A 13672-nucleotide genomic window follows, 5' to 3' on the forward strand; every position below is an offset into this window, starting at 1 on the left:
CTTAACCGACTGCGCCACCCAGGCGCCCCAATGTTTTTTCAATCAAGACTTGGCTATTCATGTTCTTCTTTATTAGAGTAATCGTGATTTTTAGAGCCTTTTATTATGTATCAAGGGTAGCTACCTCTAGTCAAAATTATTTTTACCTAAGTGAATATGTACTTGAATATTTTGTGTATAGTTTTGTGTTTGCCTTTTATAATGTACAGAAATTTTAACTTCATTACATCATTTTTTTCCTTTGTGATCTCTTTCATTGCGTTTATCTTATCTTAGAAAAGATACCTTTTTACCTTCATGCCAGTTAAAAGACACATCTGTTTTCACCTAGTGTTTTAGAGTTTTATTGTTTACACTAAAATCTTTAATAAACCCCTTACTATGGTGTAAGTTAAATGCTTAGTTATTCTTCACTAAGTAGTTTTCCAAAAATTTTTTTGAGTCAATCATCCATCTCTTTTCCATTTGCTCATGATGCTTCTTCACAGTACACCTATTTCTTATTCTGTATGCTAAATTTTAAAATAACATATGGAGCTTACTGATTTTTGAATTTAACGAAAGAAAAAGAATTTAATGGAAATAAAAGCAGTTCTAACTTTACTTGTTGGTTTGTTACCGTATCAGGTATTATTTCCTACAAGAACCCCCAAGATTATGAAGAATATTAAGAAGTTGGGGGTCATGTATTTTTTTTAAATTACACTTTTCACTCCGCTCTATTTTTCCCTACTGTGAAGGATGAGAAAAGTAAGGCCCTCACACTCTTCCCTGCCCACGCCCAACATTCTGCTGCTGGGCTATTGTTTTTATAATGCCAAGGTCTGTGATAATCACATTTACTCTGCCACCTCCCTTCCCTTGGATGTTTAGACCTAGTTCTGAGTTTATTTGGAAGCACTGCTTACCTCTGGTCCTGTTACTTTGTCTTTTCCCTCCAAGTTCCCTGTCTAACTGTATCTCTTGGTTGACATAGTCCCGCTGACAAATGTGACCTCAGGCTTGTTCGAAGACACTTTGCCCGTGGCAAAACAGTGCAACAGTCAAGATTCTCATCTATATTCGCCTGACTTCAGAGACAGTGCTCAGGAGAGCAATGGGAGCCATGAGTTTTAGTTTTAGGGGACATGGGGGAGGCACGCCCTCTTTCTGAACCTTCTGAGGAGGCCAGAGGAGCGTGGATAGGAACCCATGGCTAGCTCTACTCCAAGGGATCACATTCAGGACTGGGATTTCTGTGGTGCCAGGAAGTCCTCAGCCCTCTTAGTGGGTCCTCTTGGCATAGCTTTATCTGGAGTCTGATGACTATGGACAGAAAGTAGAAAAATGAGTGTGCTCGCTTTGGGGGCACATATACTAAGGTTGGAACAGCATAGAAATTAGCATGGCCCTTGTGCAAGGGTGACACACAAATTCGCGAAGTGTTCCATATTAAAAGAAAAGAAAAGAAAAACAGTAGAACAATGAGGCGGTCCAAAGCATCTGTTTTCCTTCTATCAGAAACAAAAATTCCCCAGCCGGAGGCCTAAACAACAAGAAGTCTATCTTCTTTTCACTTGGGGGAAAAACGAAAGCCCAGAGCTGCCTTCTGGGCTGCAAGAGCAGCTCACCCAGGCCGGTGAGTCCCAGGATCCTTCTAGTTTTTCATTCTGCCGTTCTCGAGATGGCAGCCCGAGGACCACAAAGAGGGGAAAACGCAAGGGACGAAGAACCTGTGACTTCCATCTACATCTCAGTGGCCGCCACAGAGCCATGGCCACTCCTAGCAGCAACAGATGCTGGGATCTGTACGTTTTTAAGTCTGTCAAAAGACAGAAGCTTTGTCTCATGATAACTGATGTTTCTTATTTTATTTTATTTTTATTTATTTTTTGTTCCAGTTTTTATTGAAATTCCAGGTGACATAAGGTATTATGTTAGTTTCAGGAGAATTCAGTGATCCATCACTTCCATAGAACACCCAGTGCTCATCACAACAAGTGCCCTTCTTAACACTCATCGCCCATCTAGCCCATGCCCCACCCACCTCCCCTCCATCAGCCCTCAGTTTGTTCTCTGTCGTGAAGAGTGTTTTATGGTTGCCTCTCTTCTCTTCCCCCCAGGTTCATTTGTTTTCTTTCTTAAATTCCACATATGACTGAAATCATATGGTATTTGTCTTTCCCTGACTGACTTATTTCACTTAGCATCATACATTCTGGGTCCATCCATGTGGTTGCAAATGGCAAGATGTCATTCCTTTTGATGGCTGAGTAATATTCCATTATGTATCTAGATAGATAGACAGACAGATATATATATATATATATATATATATATATATATATATATATTCCATTATATATACATATTTCTCTCTATTTAAAATTAATAAATATGTATACATATATATACCACATCTTTATCCGTTCATCAGCCAATGGACTTTTGGGCTCCCTCCCTAGTTTGGCTATTGTTGATGAAGCTACTATAAACACTGGGGTGCATGTGACCCTTCAAATCTGTCTTTTTGCAGCCTTTGGGTAAATAGCCAGTAGTGCAATTGCTGGATCATAGGGTAGTTCTATTTTTAACTTTTTAAGGAATCTCCACACGTACTTCAGAGCGGCTGCACCAGTTTGCATGCCCACCAACAGTGCAAGACGGTTGCTCTTTCCCCACATCCTCGCCAACATGTGTTGTTTCCTTGTTTTTAATTTTATTCATTCTGGCAGGTCATGATAAGTGATATTTCTTCATCGCTTTTTAACCTATGGTGATAACACTTACGTTCGTATGTTTGTTTGAAATGCCAAATGTGACTCTGGCACGGAGCCAGCTGTAGTGGGTACAGTGGTGAAGTGACAAGGTGCTTGTCCTCACGTGGGTCGCTCGGGGTGCTCACATGTGCAAAGCGCATAATATGTATTACTCCTTTTCGTTCTCATAACAGCACTGGGAAGTAAGTACTGTCATCCCGATCTTATGGGCAGGTAAACAGAGGTTCTGAGAGGCTAATAATCTATTCAAGATATCCATACTTATATAACATGGCCAGAATCCAAACTCATGTTGGTCTCTTCCAAAGCTTTGGCTCTTAACAATTATTCCACACTAGCGGTTTCCATCACTGGCTGCATCCAATGCCTGGGACCTATCCCTCAGATTCCGATTTAATTGGCTGGAGGTGAAGCACAGACATCGGTAAGACTGTATTATCTTATTTAAAGCCCACAACAACTGGAGATGGAGGTATTTTTCTCTCTACTTAAAATTAGGTAAACTAAGATCCGGAGAGGTAGATTCACTTGCCCAAAGTTACACAGCAAGTTCACAGTGGAGCTGGGATGTGGGTCCACATCTCCTCACCTTCTCCAAAGAGCTGTCTTTGGCTCCAGAAAAGGGTGACTTCCATAAAGTTGTGAGGCACACTGGCCAACCCCTCTGCTCCAGCCAGCCCAGAATCCTCCCTGGGAATGTGTGTGCCTGAGGGGCAGGGCACCACGTGGGAGCTGGGTGATAAACAGGTCAGGTTAGGCCAGGATGTGTGGCGGAAGCCCAGCCTGCTGAAGGCAGAGGTGTGGCTGGGCCAGGGTGAGGGCCGGATGTGGGGAATGCACTTTTTCCCCAGCACAACAAGCTGTGGGCTTCCTCCGCCCTAGCTGAGCCCTGCCTGATATGTCAGGCCCAGAATGGGTCACTAGCCGGGGACTGGAGGGCTGGCAGGCAGGCAGGAGCCCAGGGCCAGTCCCCAGAGGAAGTCACATGGCAGGGGTCACAGGCCTGACCCAGGAATGGTGAAGGGAGGGAGATATTTCAGGCCTGAGAGGAAGGGCCCAGCCCACGAGATGAATCACCCGGGACAGATTATCCTGAGGAAGACCTTGGGGGTGGAATTGTGATAAGCACCGTCCTCCCAAGGTGACCAGGAGCCTGTGGTCAGCTGGCCAGTGATCAGCCAGGCCCCGTGTGGCTGGAGCACTTGTGTATCTAAGAAGGCCCACTAGCTCCAGGTGCATTGCCAAAGTGACCTCTCAGAGACCTTATACCGTGAGGAGGAGCATCTCTACCTCCAGGATGAGAAAACAGAGCCTCAGAGCTAAGCTGCTCACTCAAGGTCACACGCCGAGATGGGATTTGAAATGGGAGCCTGCCAACTGGCCTCTCCAAAGCAGGGAGCTCAGATGGCGACCGTCTTCCCTCTCCACATGCTCCCTGTGTGGACCCGGAGTCTCACCAGCAAAACCACCAGGCTCTAGACGTATAACGGCAAGCCAGGCCTCGGGTCTTATGCTTGCTTCTGGATGAGGCGCTTGACTTGCCCAAACTGCTGAAGGTACAGACGGGAAGGATGGATCTCAGAGAGGGCAGAGGGCTTGCCCAGGATTCCGGAGTAAGTCCGTCAGAGGCCGACTCAATCTGACTTCTGCCTCCCAGCCCATGGGTCTGTGCACTGCACTAGTATTTGGATCCTCAACAGACTCTGCTCCGATGAAGCCAGACATGGTCGGTAGCTGGGGAGCTCCTTAGAAGCAGAAGAACGACTCCTACCTCTGCCAGGAGGCCCTGCTTGATCTGGAGGGGACCTGGGCATCTGTATTTGTAACCAAGTCATTCTGATGGATGAAGAAGTTTGAGAAACACTGGCACAGATGACCTTTAAGATTCCTTCTGGTCCTAAAGGCCGGGTTCCAATATATGTCATGACCATTGTCATCATCATCAAATACCTGTCATATGTTGAGTGCATGATATATGCCAGATACTCTGATAAATGCTTTACGTACATGATTTCATGTGACTCAGAGGTAGCACCATTATCCTCCCCGTTTTACAGAGGAGGTAACTGAGGCTGAGAGAGGCTAATTATTTTCCTAAGATCACAAAGCAAGTGGCTGAGCCGAGGCTCAAGGCTGGGTCTGCCCCAGCAGCCTCAGCGGCCTTTCACATCTGACTCTTCCCCTAACCGGCCATGTCTTGGGAGCCTCTAGTACTTGCTTTTGGATTCAGTCTCGCCATCTATGGGACGGACAGTCTCTTTGCACTCTTCGGGCTCTGCCTCAAATTTGCAAACTGGCCTTTGGGTTTGCCGCCCAGCCGAGCAGCTAACGGGACTCTGGCAGCAGGAGGAGTGAGGTGCTGCTTTTCCAGCCTGCATGCCCATGTTCCAGCTCCTCCCAGTCAGAGTGCTTCAGCCCTATTCATCCTGGCCCCCCTGTGTTAAGCACTGAATCACTGACCTGGGGTGAATGGACTTAGTGCGTAGCAGTGGGAGGGCTGGGATGGAGATGAAACCAGAGTAGAGGCCCCCGTTGTTAGCAGGGTGGGGAGACGTGGAGACAGAAAGGAAATTGACGGTTAACTTTTATTAAGCACTCACTGGGTGCCAGACACTCAGCGAGTTGCTGGACAACTGACTGAACCTCTCAACATTTCAGTTTTCTCTTCTGGAGAATGAGGTGGTTACGAGGGGTAAATGACACCCATTCGATTATTCATTTACCCAACAATCATCCATCGAGGGCCGATTATTTGCCAGCCATCTTTCTCAGAAATGAAGCAGGGAAGTGACAAATATCTCCCTCGTAGGGCTAACAGGGCAGCCAGGAAAACAGGTAGAAATGAGTCAGCAAGAAATACATCCTGTAAAATTGGAGAGAGTGGCAAGAAATGCTAGGAAGCTAAATAAAGCCAGGGTAAGATGTGTGCGGAGTGCCGAGAAGGGACAGAATGGGTGGGCAGGGGCTGCTCGCATGAAGTAAGGGACCACTGATAAAACTACCTGGGAGAAGAGTGTTTCCAGGGGGCAAAGAAATGGAGCCTGGCACATGGCGGGTGCTCAGTAAATGGTGAATGCCGTCATAGCTCAGAGGGAGGGACCCTGTCCTTACTGTACCAGGTGGGCGGTCTCTGTGTTGGGGCTGCTTCCTGGCCATGGGAATATGGCCTGCGAGCACCCCCCTTCTCATCCCACTTGCCCCCATCCTGGGAGAGCGGGCCTGGAGGTGGGCAGCCCCAAGCAGGTGGAGGAGGCGGAGCTTCCGTGGGAAAGGCTGCAGCACACCCAGCAGCCTGACGCACAGCGGGAGCCCCCCCAAGTGGAGCCGGGGTGACAGTCACGAGGGGGCTGGACGCTGGGCAGCTACAAGACAACAGAGGCCCGCCTCACTCTCGAACACCCACACTGGGTCACCGCCCTGCTCAGACGGAGGGGACATGGGCGGTTTCCCACATCTACAGAATGAAGTCTGCAGGCTTCTGCAACCTTCTTGCCGGCTCCTCCACCTCTCCCCCCCACCCGGGGCTCCACAGGGGCTGGTCGGCCCTGGGTCCCGGGAGCTTCGCTGGAGCGCGGCCTCTGTGCACCCTCTTCTGGAAGTGCTCGCGCCAGGTGAGGGGGGCACACCAGCACACAGGCGAAGGTGATACAGCAAGCTGGCTGCTGTGATGGGGGCCAGCATGGGGCCCATGAAGAATAATGGTCCTGGTGGAGGAATCTGCCAGGGATGGCTTCTGGAGGAGGGGACTGCATCTCAAAGCGCTGGTTCTCAGCGGAGAGGTCTGCTCTGGCCGCACTAGCTGAGAGGCCCCACCAAGCCACTTTCTCTCATACTCCTTATTAGGAGTGCACTGTGGGGGCACCTGCGTGGCTCAGTCGGTTGAGCATCTGACTTGGCTCAGGTCATGTTCTCATGGTTCGTGAATTCGAGCCCCGCATCGGGCTCTGTGCTGACAGCTCGGAGCCTGGAGCCTGCTTCAGATTCTGTCTCTGTCTCTCTCTCTGCTCCTCCCCTGCTCGCGCACTCTCTGTCTCTCTCTCAAATGTAAATAAACATTTAAAAAAAAAAAAAAAAAGACTGCATTATGATGGTGAACAGGATCCTACACTGGCCCCTAACCTCGTGGAAACCCCTCCCTCCCCAGCATGAGGAGACATACAAGAAAGTAACAGTGAGAATAAAAGCAGGGTCCATGAAGTGGCCAGTGCTGTGAAGGGAGGAGATAGGTGAAGGGAGGGCAGGCGGCTGAAGGTGAGGCTACTTTAGAGTGGATCTGGGAAGGTGAGGAGTGACATTTCAGGGACTTTCTCAAAGCCACACAGGGTAGTGACAAAACCGAGGGGAGAACCTCATTCTCTTGGCTTCCATAGAAGAGCTGCCTCATGCCCCATGGTCCCAGTATTCCCTCATGCTAAAACCACACACTTTTCCAACAGCCTTTCCCAGATGCCGATCACTGGGGGCCTGCTTCACGGGAATCGCTGCTGCTCCCAGTTGCTCCCAACAGCTCCAGGCTTTTTCTCTGGTTTCTGTTGCTGAGGTTTTCTTAGAAGCACAAACAAAGAAACAAAAGAAACAAATACGAATGGGAAGACTCTACTATCCCAACCCTGGGAATCCGATGATGGAGACTGTTTTAAACGTGGACATCCTATCCGGATCGGTGGTGGCACCAAGCGGTGGTTGTGGCCTTTCCATTAGTTTAATGTTACAGTTGCACACGTGGTACTCGCTGTGTTCCAGGCAGCATCATAAGCACTTGACGTGTAGCGTCTCAAACCTCACAACAACCCTACGAGGCAGAAACTGTTATAATCTCCAGTTTACAGATGAGGGAACTGAAGCAAGGAGAATTTAAGTAACTTGCCTAAGGTCATGGAGATAACAGAGTGGAGCCAGATTTGAACCAGTCCAGAACTAGCAGTGCTCCATGCATGTTCCTAATAATGCGGTCCTGGGGACCCAAGCAGCCTCTCCTTCTGTATCCAGCAGGGGGAGCCAAAGGCCAAGGCCCTCTGTGCCCCTGCCCCAGGCATGCTTGGCAGGCTAAAAAAGGTGCAGCATCTGCTGTAGAGACACCCTTTTCCCTTGATCCAAGCAGAAAGCGCCAAATGGGGAGAAAACTTCTTGGACCTCTTGGTTAGCATAGCTCTGTCAAAGAAGAACTTTCTGCAGTAGGTCTCACTGAGTCATGAAGCAGTTAGTCACAGCTGGTCTGGGGTCTTGCAATGAATCAGATACAGTTCCCTCTGGGGAAGCTGTCAGTCAAATGAAAGATTTTTAGCCTCAGTGAAAGCCCAACAACTCTTAGAATACATTTTTTTTAAGAAACTGCCCTGGATTTTGCAGCTATTAAGTGGCAGAGCTGGTATTCAGACCCAGGCCTTCTCGATCCCAAAGTCTGTGGTCTTTTTTATCAAGCCATGGTCCTCAATCAATGCTGGGGATACAGAGATGCAGGAGAGAGGGTCCTGTCTGCTAAGATCTCAGGTTCTAATGGAAAAGGGAGGCACGTGAGCCCAGCCATCCTTCTGGGAGGAAGGACTCTGCCAGGATCAGCTCAGGGGCCATGGAGCACAAAGAGAAAAAATGTGTTTACTGCTGTATCCCATACCCAGCATGGGGCCTGGCACACTTTAATCTTCAGTGAATGTTTGGTGGATGGATGGATGGATGGATGGATGGATGGATGAGAAAGAGAGTAAGTGCCTAGGACAGAGGCAAAGTTAACCAGGGAAGGCTCTTCAGATGAGTTCACTTTGGGAGGGCCTTGAAGGATGAGAGGAATCAGCCAGGTTGGAAAAGGAGGGGAAAAGGCATTCCAGACATATGAAAGGGGATAACAGGATGGAGTAACAATCTCAACTTTTTTTTTTATTACAACCTACGATACACACACACACACACACACACACACACACACACACACAATCGGAGCCTTATTATGTACAGTGCCCTATTATTTTCTGGTCTGTTTCCATTTTGTAAACATTAGTGGCAACCTGCTAATTTTTTGTGATACGGTCACGAGATTTGGGAAAAGTAGGAGCTGGAAAGGTGATTTTCAGCCAGACTGTAAAGATCTTTGGATGTTCGAGTTGAGTTTGGACCCTTTTCAGTCCTTGCTTCTCCTACAAGCTCTGATCCTGAAAACTACTTGCTCCTTCTCTAGCTCTTGAGTAATTTCCTGCCCACTCCGGCAGTCTTCTTCACTTGCTTCTGGCTGCTTTTCTCCCTACGCCCCCGCCCAGTTGGTTCTTTAAATCGTGCTGAACTGGGGCTCTGTGCTGGGCTGTCCTCACTCAGCCTTCTTGGCCTCTCTGACGTCTCACCCATGCCTTGGTTTGAAGGACTGCCCACTTCCAACTCTGGAGACCATCACCCTCAAAAGTCCACACGCTCCCTCCTGAGTGCCCAGCACACTCACTCAACTGCCCCTTCAGTGACCTACAGGCACATCAAACTCAGCACCTCCAAAACCAAGGTCATCACCTGTTCCTCCCTGTCCCATCTCTGTGTTGTCCTCACCAGCCACAGTGCCTCCAGCGCAGAATCTTGTCCTTGGAGATGCATCATTCTGTCTATTCTGCCTTCAGACCAGCTCTCAATCCATCCGCTTGTCTCCTTACCATCTGCCACCACCCTTGTGTGGGCTGGACCTCTTCTGCCCTGCATGTCTGTGACACCTCCTGTCCCCATGCCCTGCCCCCTTTTCTCAATACTGCATAACAGCTGCCATGAACCTTCTGAAGCATAAATCTGACCATATGACACCCCTGCTTCCCTTTATGATAAAGCCCAAACTTATTAATATACCCTGTGTCCCCAGACTCCCTCTCTACCCCCATTCCCTCTGATGCTCCATTCATTCACCAGACCTTAGTGAGCCCTGCTTCCTCTGGCTTCAAAAACTCTGCCCGGTGAACCCCAACTCATTCTTTCTGGATCCCAGTTTAGGAACACTTCCTCCAGGAAGCCTTCCCTGACCCACCCATTTGGAGCCCTCTTCTCTGTGTTCCCACAGTCCTTGCATTCCCCATCTTGATGCCTAATACCTTTTTTTTCCTATTGCAGTGGCCCATGTCTCTCTTTTCCATTAGATGGGAGGCATAATTGAAGGATTAAGAGCAGATGCTGAAGTCAAAACTCCGTAAATTCAAATCCCAATTCTGCCACGTGGTAGCTGTGGAGTTTGGGATTTTATTTCATCCCTCCATGACTCATTTTACCCATACTATAAAATGATGATAATTATGATTATAACAAAAATATTAACAAATAAGAATAGTACCTACCTCATAGTATTATAAGAGGATTAAATGAGTCAATGTGGTACAGTTCTTGGTGACAGTGCCTGGTACATAGTAAGTGCCACCAGTGTGACTGATAATCAAATCAGCCCTCAGAAGAGTTGCTCCAGGAGGGCAGACACTGGATTCATTTGATCCACAGCTATGTCCGCAGCATTTACCCCAACATCCTGATCATGAGTGTCCCCCAACACTTGTGACACGAGTGAATCTTTTGTCTAAGAGAATGACAATGCATATAGAAAAGAAAGGACACATTTAGGTGATGCTTTGGAGGAAGACTGCTCAGAGCTCATCACTGACTGCATCTGAGGGTAGGAGAGGAGTACAGGAGGAAAAACATGGCCAGGACAGACTCTGTGACTTTCCTCCCGAGCCCTTAGCTACTCCAATCCCCCTCCCCCACTATCACTCATGACTGCCTTCATCCATCCAGGACTCCAGCCATCCTAGGGGCTCACTGTTCATCCCTCTCTCCACTCTGTCCCTTCCCTGCCCCTCTCTCGGCCAGGCCCTTCCAAGTCCTGTCAGACCTTCTTGTGGCCCAGGCCCAGCATCCTACATTCTCCCTGCACACCCCCCTTCCACCTTAGTTGTTTCAGTTACAATTGCTGTGTAACAAGCACCCTACCCCAAAGAATGGCATAAAACAATCATTTTATTCTACTCCCAAATTATGGGGCTTGGGGGTTTAGACAGGGCACATCAGGGATGGCCACAGAAGCCCCTGTCCACGGTGCCTCAGCCAGAAAGACTCAAAGGCAGGGATGACTTGGTGGCTGCAGGTTGGAATCATCCACATGTCTGGCACCTGGGCTGGGAGGACTCCGAGGCTGAACACAGCTGGGACTGTGGACTAGAACACCCACATGTGGCCTCTATTGATGCCTGAGCTTCCTCACATCACGGCAGCCTCCAGACCCCTTCCATGATGGCTCAGGGCTCCGGCAGGAGTGTTCTAGCCAACAAGCAGAAGCTACACTGCCTCTTATGACCTAGCCTGTGGCAAGTCTTGTGGCATCACTTCTGCCACACATACGGCCACCCAGATTTAAGCAGGGAGAGCACAGACAGCCCACCTCTCAATGGGAGGCACATGGAATAATTGTGTGGTCGTGTTTTAAAACCACCAGTGTCTCATACCTGGACCATGGGGTAGTCTTCTCTCCGGTCTGCCTGGCTTCACTTTGCCCAGCCCTACCCTTCCCCCACTAGTGGATTTTCCACGGGGCAGCCAAGGGGAGCTTTTGAACACACAAATCAGATGAGTCATCCTTCTTCATATCCCTCCAATGTCTTCCCACTGAACTTCCCCTTAAAATCTAAGCTCCTTGACATGCCTACACAGCTCTGTGGGATCTGTGTACCCCCATCTCCTCCCTTCCATCCCACTGACCGCCTTTCTCTTTCTTGAGCAGAGCCCCACTTCCTCTCCTGGTGCTCATGCCCACCTCCAACCTTCTGTACTGCTGTCCTCCTTCTTGAAGTGCTGGGACCCCAGATCCTGCCTCCTTCAGCTCTCAACTCAAACACCACCTGCTCAGATCTCAAATAATCCCTAGGCACCCAGTGTTGTCTCCCTCATCATTCTGTTTTATATTATCTTCACATCACAGGAAGCTGTGATGTCTGAAATTATGTGTTTACCTCTCTCTGGTCTGTCTCCCTCACTAGCTCCAAGAAAGAAGGTCCCTTGTCCTTCGTGTTCCTTGTATCCACGGGCCTGCCATGATGCCTGGCATAGACATTTGCGGAATGTGAATGAATGCATGAATAGCGGTTTTCAGGGAAGATTTAGAAAAGCAATTCTGAACGATAGGCAGGTCTGGCGTGGTGGTGGTTAGACTGGGGGGTGGGGGGCGGTGTTTCCAATCTGCCTCTCCCACTCACTAGCTGCTGACTTTGGGAAAATACCTTCGCGTCTCCGAGCCTCAATTTCTTCAGCTGAAACGTGAGTCCACCAGCCCCTAGCTCAACTGGACTCCGGGGTGTACATCATAGGAAGGGATCAGCATTTCTGCTCAGCTGGAAGGCTCCCAGCACCCCGTTTCAGGGAACTAGGAGGAGCTAACAGCGCCCACCGCGCCCGCCAGGTGTCGCCGCGAGCGCGTGCTGAGCGGCCAGCGGAGCCTGGCGCCCTCGGGCGGCTCCGGAGGCCCACGCCCGGGTCTCGTGCCGGGCATCCTGGCCTCCGCCCGACTCCGACAGTCCGCTAGGAGCGGCATTCCAGAAGAAGCTGCCCTACCTGGGCACCCACTTGCCGCACCCTCTCTAATAGGGGTCGGGGAGGAATATGCTGAATCAGTTATTCCCGCTCCGCGGAAGGGGGCGCCCTCCCCTGAAGCTGGGTTCGGAAGCCTGGGGAAAGGGGGAACCGGGGTGCCACCTAACACCCCGCCCCCCAGCTCTGAGCGTTCCACCGGGCGGGGAGGACGAGGAGGCGAGCCAGGGTGCGGGGGTTTTCGGTCGCGCCTCGATCCTCTCAACCCGAGGGGCAGTCCCAGGGCGCCAGCTCGACCTGCAACTTGCGAAGTAGCGACGCGTGGGGGTCGAACTGACTTCCACCGCCCCCTGCCCGGCTCGGCGCCCCGGAGCCGGGAGGGGGCGCCGCGGGAGCGCGTGGGGCAAGGCGTGAGCGCGCGCTTGGAGCTGGCGGCCCTGTCCCGCGGGCTCTGGGGTGCGGGGCGGGCGCTCCGGGGAGGCGGGCGGGGGAGGGGGTGGGGGAGGGACAGGAGAAGGGAGGGAGGGAGGGAGGGGCGGGGGCGGGCGGCAGCAGCGCCCCCGCACTCCCCGCGCCTCACACACTTGCACCGGCCGCTCGCGCGCAGCCCGGCGTCGCCCCGCGCTGCGCTCGCTCCTCCCTCCCTCCTCCCGCTCCGTGGCTCCCGCGCTCCCGGCGAGGCTCAGGCGCCGAGCGCGCGGACGGGCGCACGGACAGACGGCCCCGGGGACGCCTCGGCCCGCGCCTCCCGGGCGGGCTATGTTGATAGCCCCGCCGGGGCCGGCCCGCGGGATCAGCACTGCCCGGCCCGCGGCCCCGGCGGCCAGCGGGGACTATGAACCGGAAAGCGCGGCGCTGCCTGGGCCACCTCTTTCTCAGCCTGGGCATGGTCTACCTCCGGATCGGGTAAGGGCCGCTCGCATCTCCACTCTGTCCCGGCAAAGTTGGTGTGGCCTGGGGAGGGGGTCGGCCGCCGGCCACCAACTTCTTCGGCCCCTCGGGGAGGCTGGGTGAGCGTGGTGTGGGAGCCTTGGGCGCACAAAGGCCCCCCGCAGGCGGGCGCCCCAGGGGCGCGCACAGCTCTAGAGACTCGGGCAGAGGTTCGGCCATCCTGAGGATGTCTGAGTCTGGAAGCCCCAAGAACCAGAGACAACCAGCAGGGACGGTCCGGCCTGGGAGACTCTGAAGAGAGCTATAGCTGCTGCAAAGGGTCAGCCCCTCCTAGGGACACTTCTGACCCAGGCATAGGAACAGCAGGTCCTTCAGGAGCTCTGGAGCCGGGAGCCGGAACGACAGCCGCTCTCAAGGAACTCAGCCCCCGGAGCCCGAGAAGAACTCTGTACACAGAGGCGCGGGCACAGCCACTCCTGGAGTCAGGGCAG

General features: G+C 51.6%; 1 protein-coding gene and 1 non-coding gene across 2 annotated transcripts in view; both read left to right on the top strand.

Moving 5' to 3' along the window:
- The first annotated feature begins 1332 nt into the window (after window positions 1-1332).
- On the top strand, window positions 1333-1436 carry LOC123607763. Its single transcript, XR_006716908.1, has one exon. It is a non-coding gene; the product is annotated as a U6 spliceosomal RNA (small nuclear RNA).
- An 11389-nt stretch (window positions 1437-12825) lies between these two features.
- Window positions 12826-13672, top strand: part of WNT7A (Wnt family member 7A) — a 63113-nt gene continuing 62266 nt past the window's right edge. The window contains exon 1 of the mRNA XM_045493944.1: window positions 12826-13196. Coding sequence (XP_045349900.1) covers window positions 13126-13196 — 71 coding nt within the window. The 5' untranslated portion in view covers window positions 12826-13125. The remainder of the gene's footprint in view (window positions 13197-13672) is intronic.

Source organism: Leopardus geoffroyi, chromosome A2, assembly GCF_018350155.1.
Source record: "Leopardus geoffroyi isolate Oge1 chromosome A2, O.geoffroyi_Oge1_pat1.0, whole genome shotgun sequence".
Taxonomy (NCBI): Eukaryota; Metazoa; Chordata; class Mammalia; order Carnivora; family Felidae; genus Leopardus; species Leopardus geoffroyi.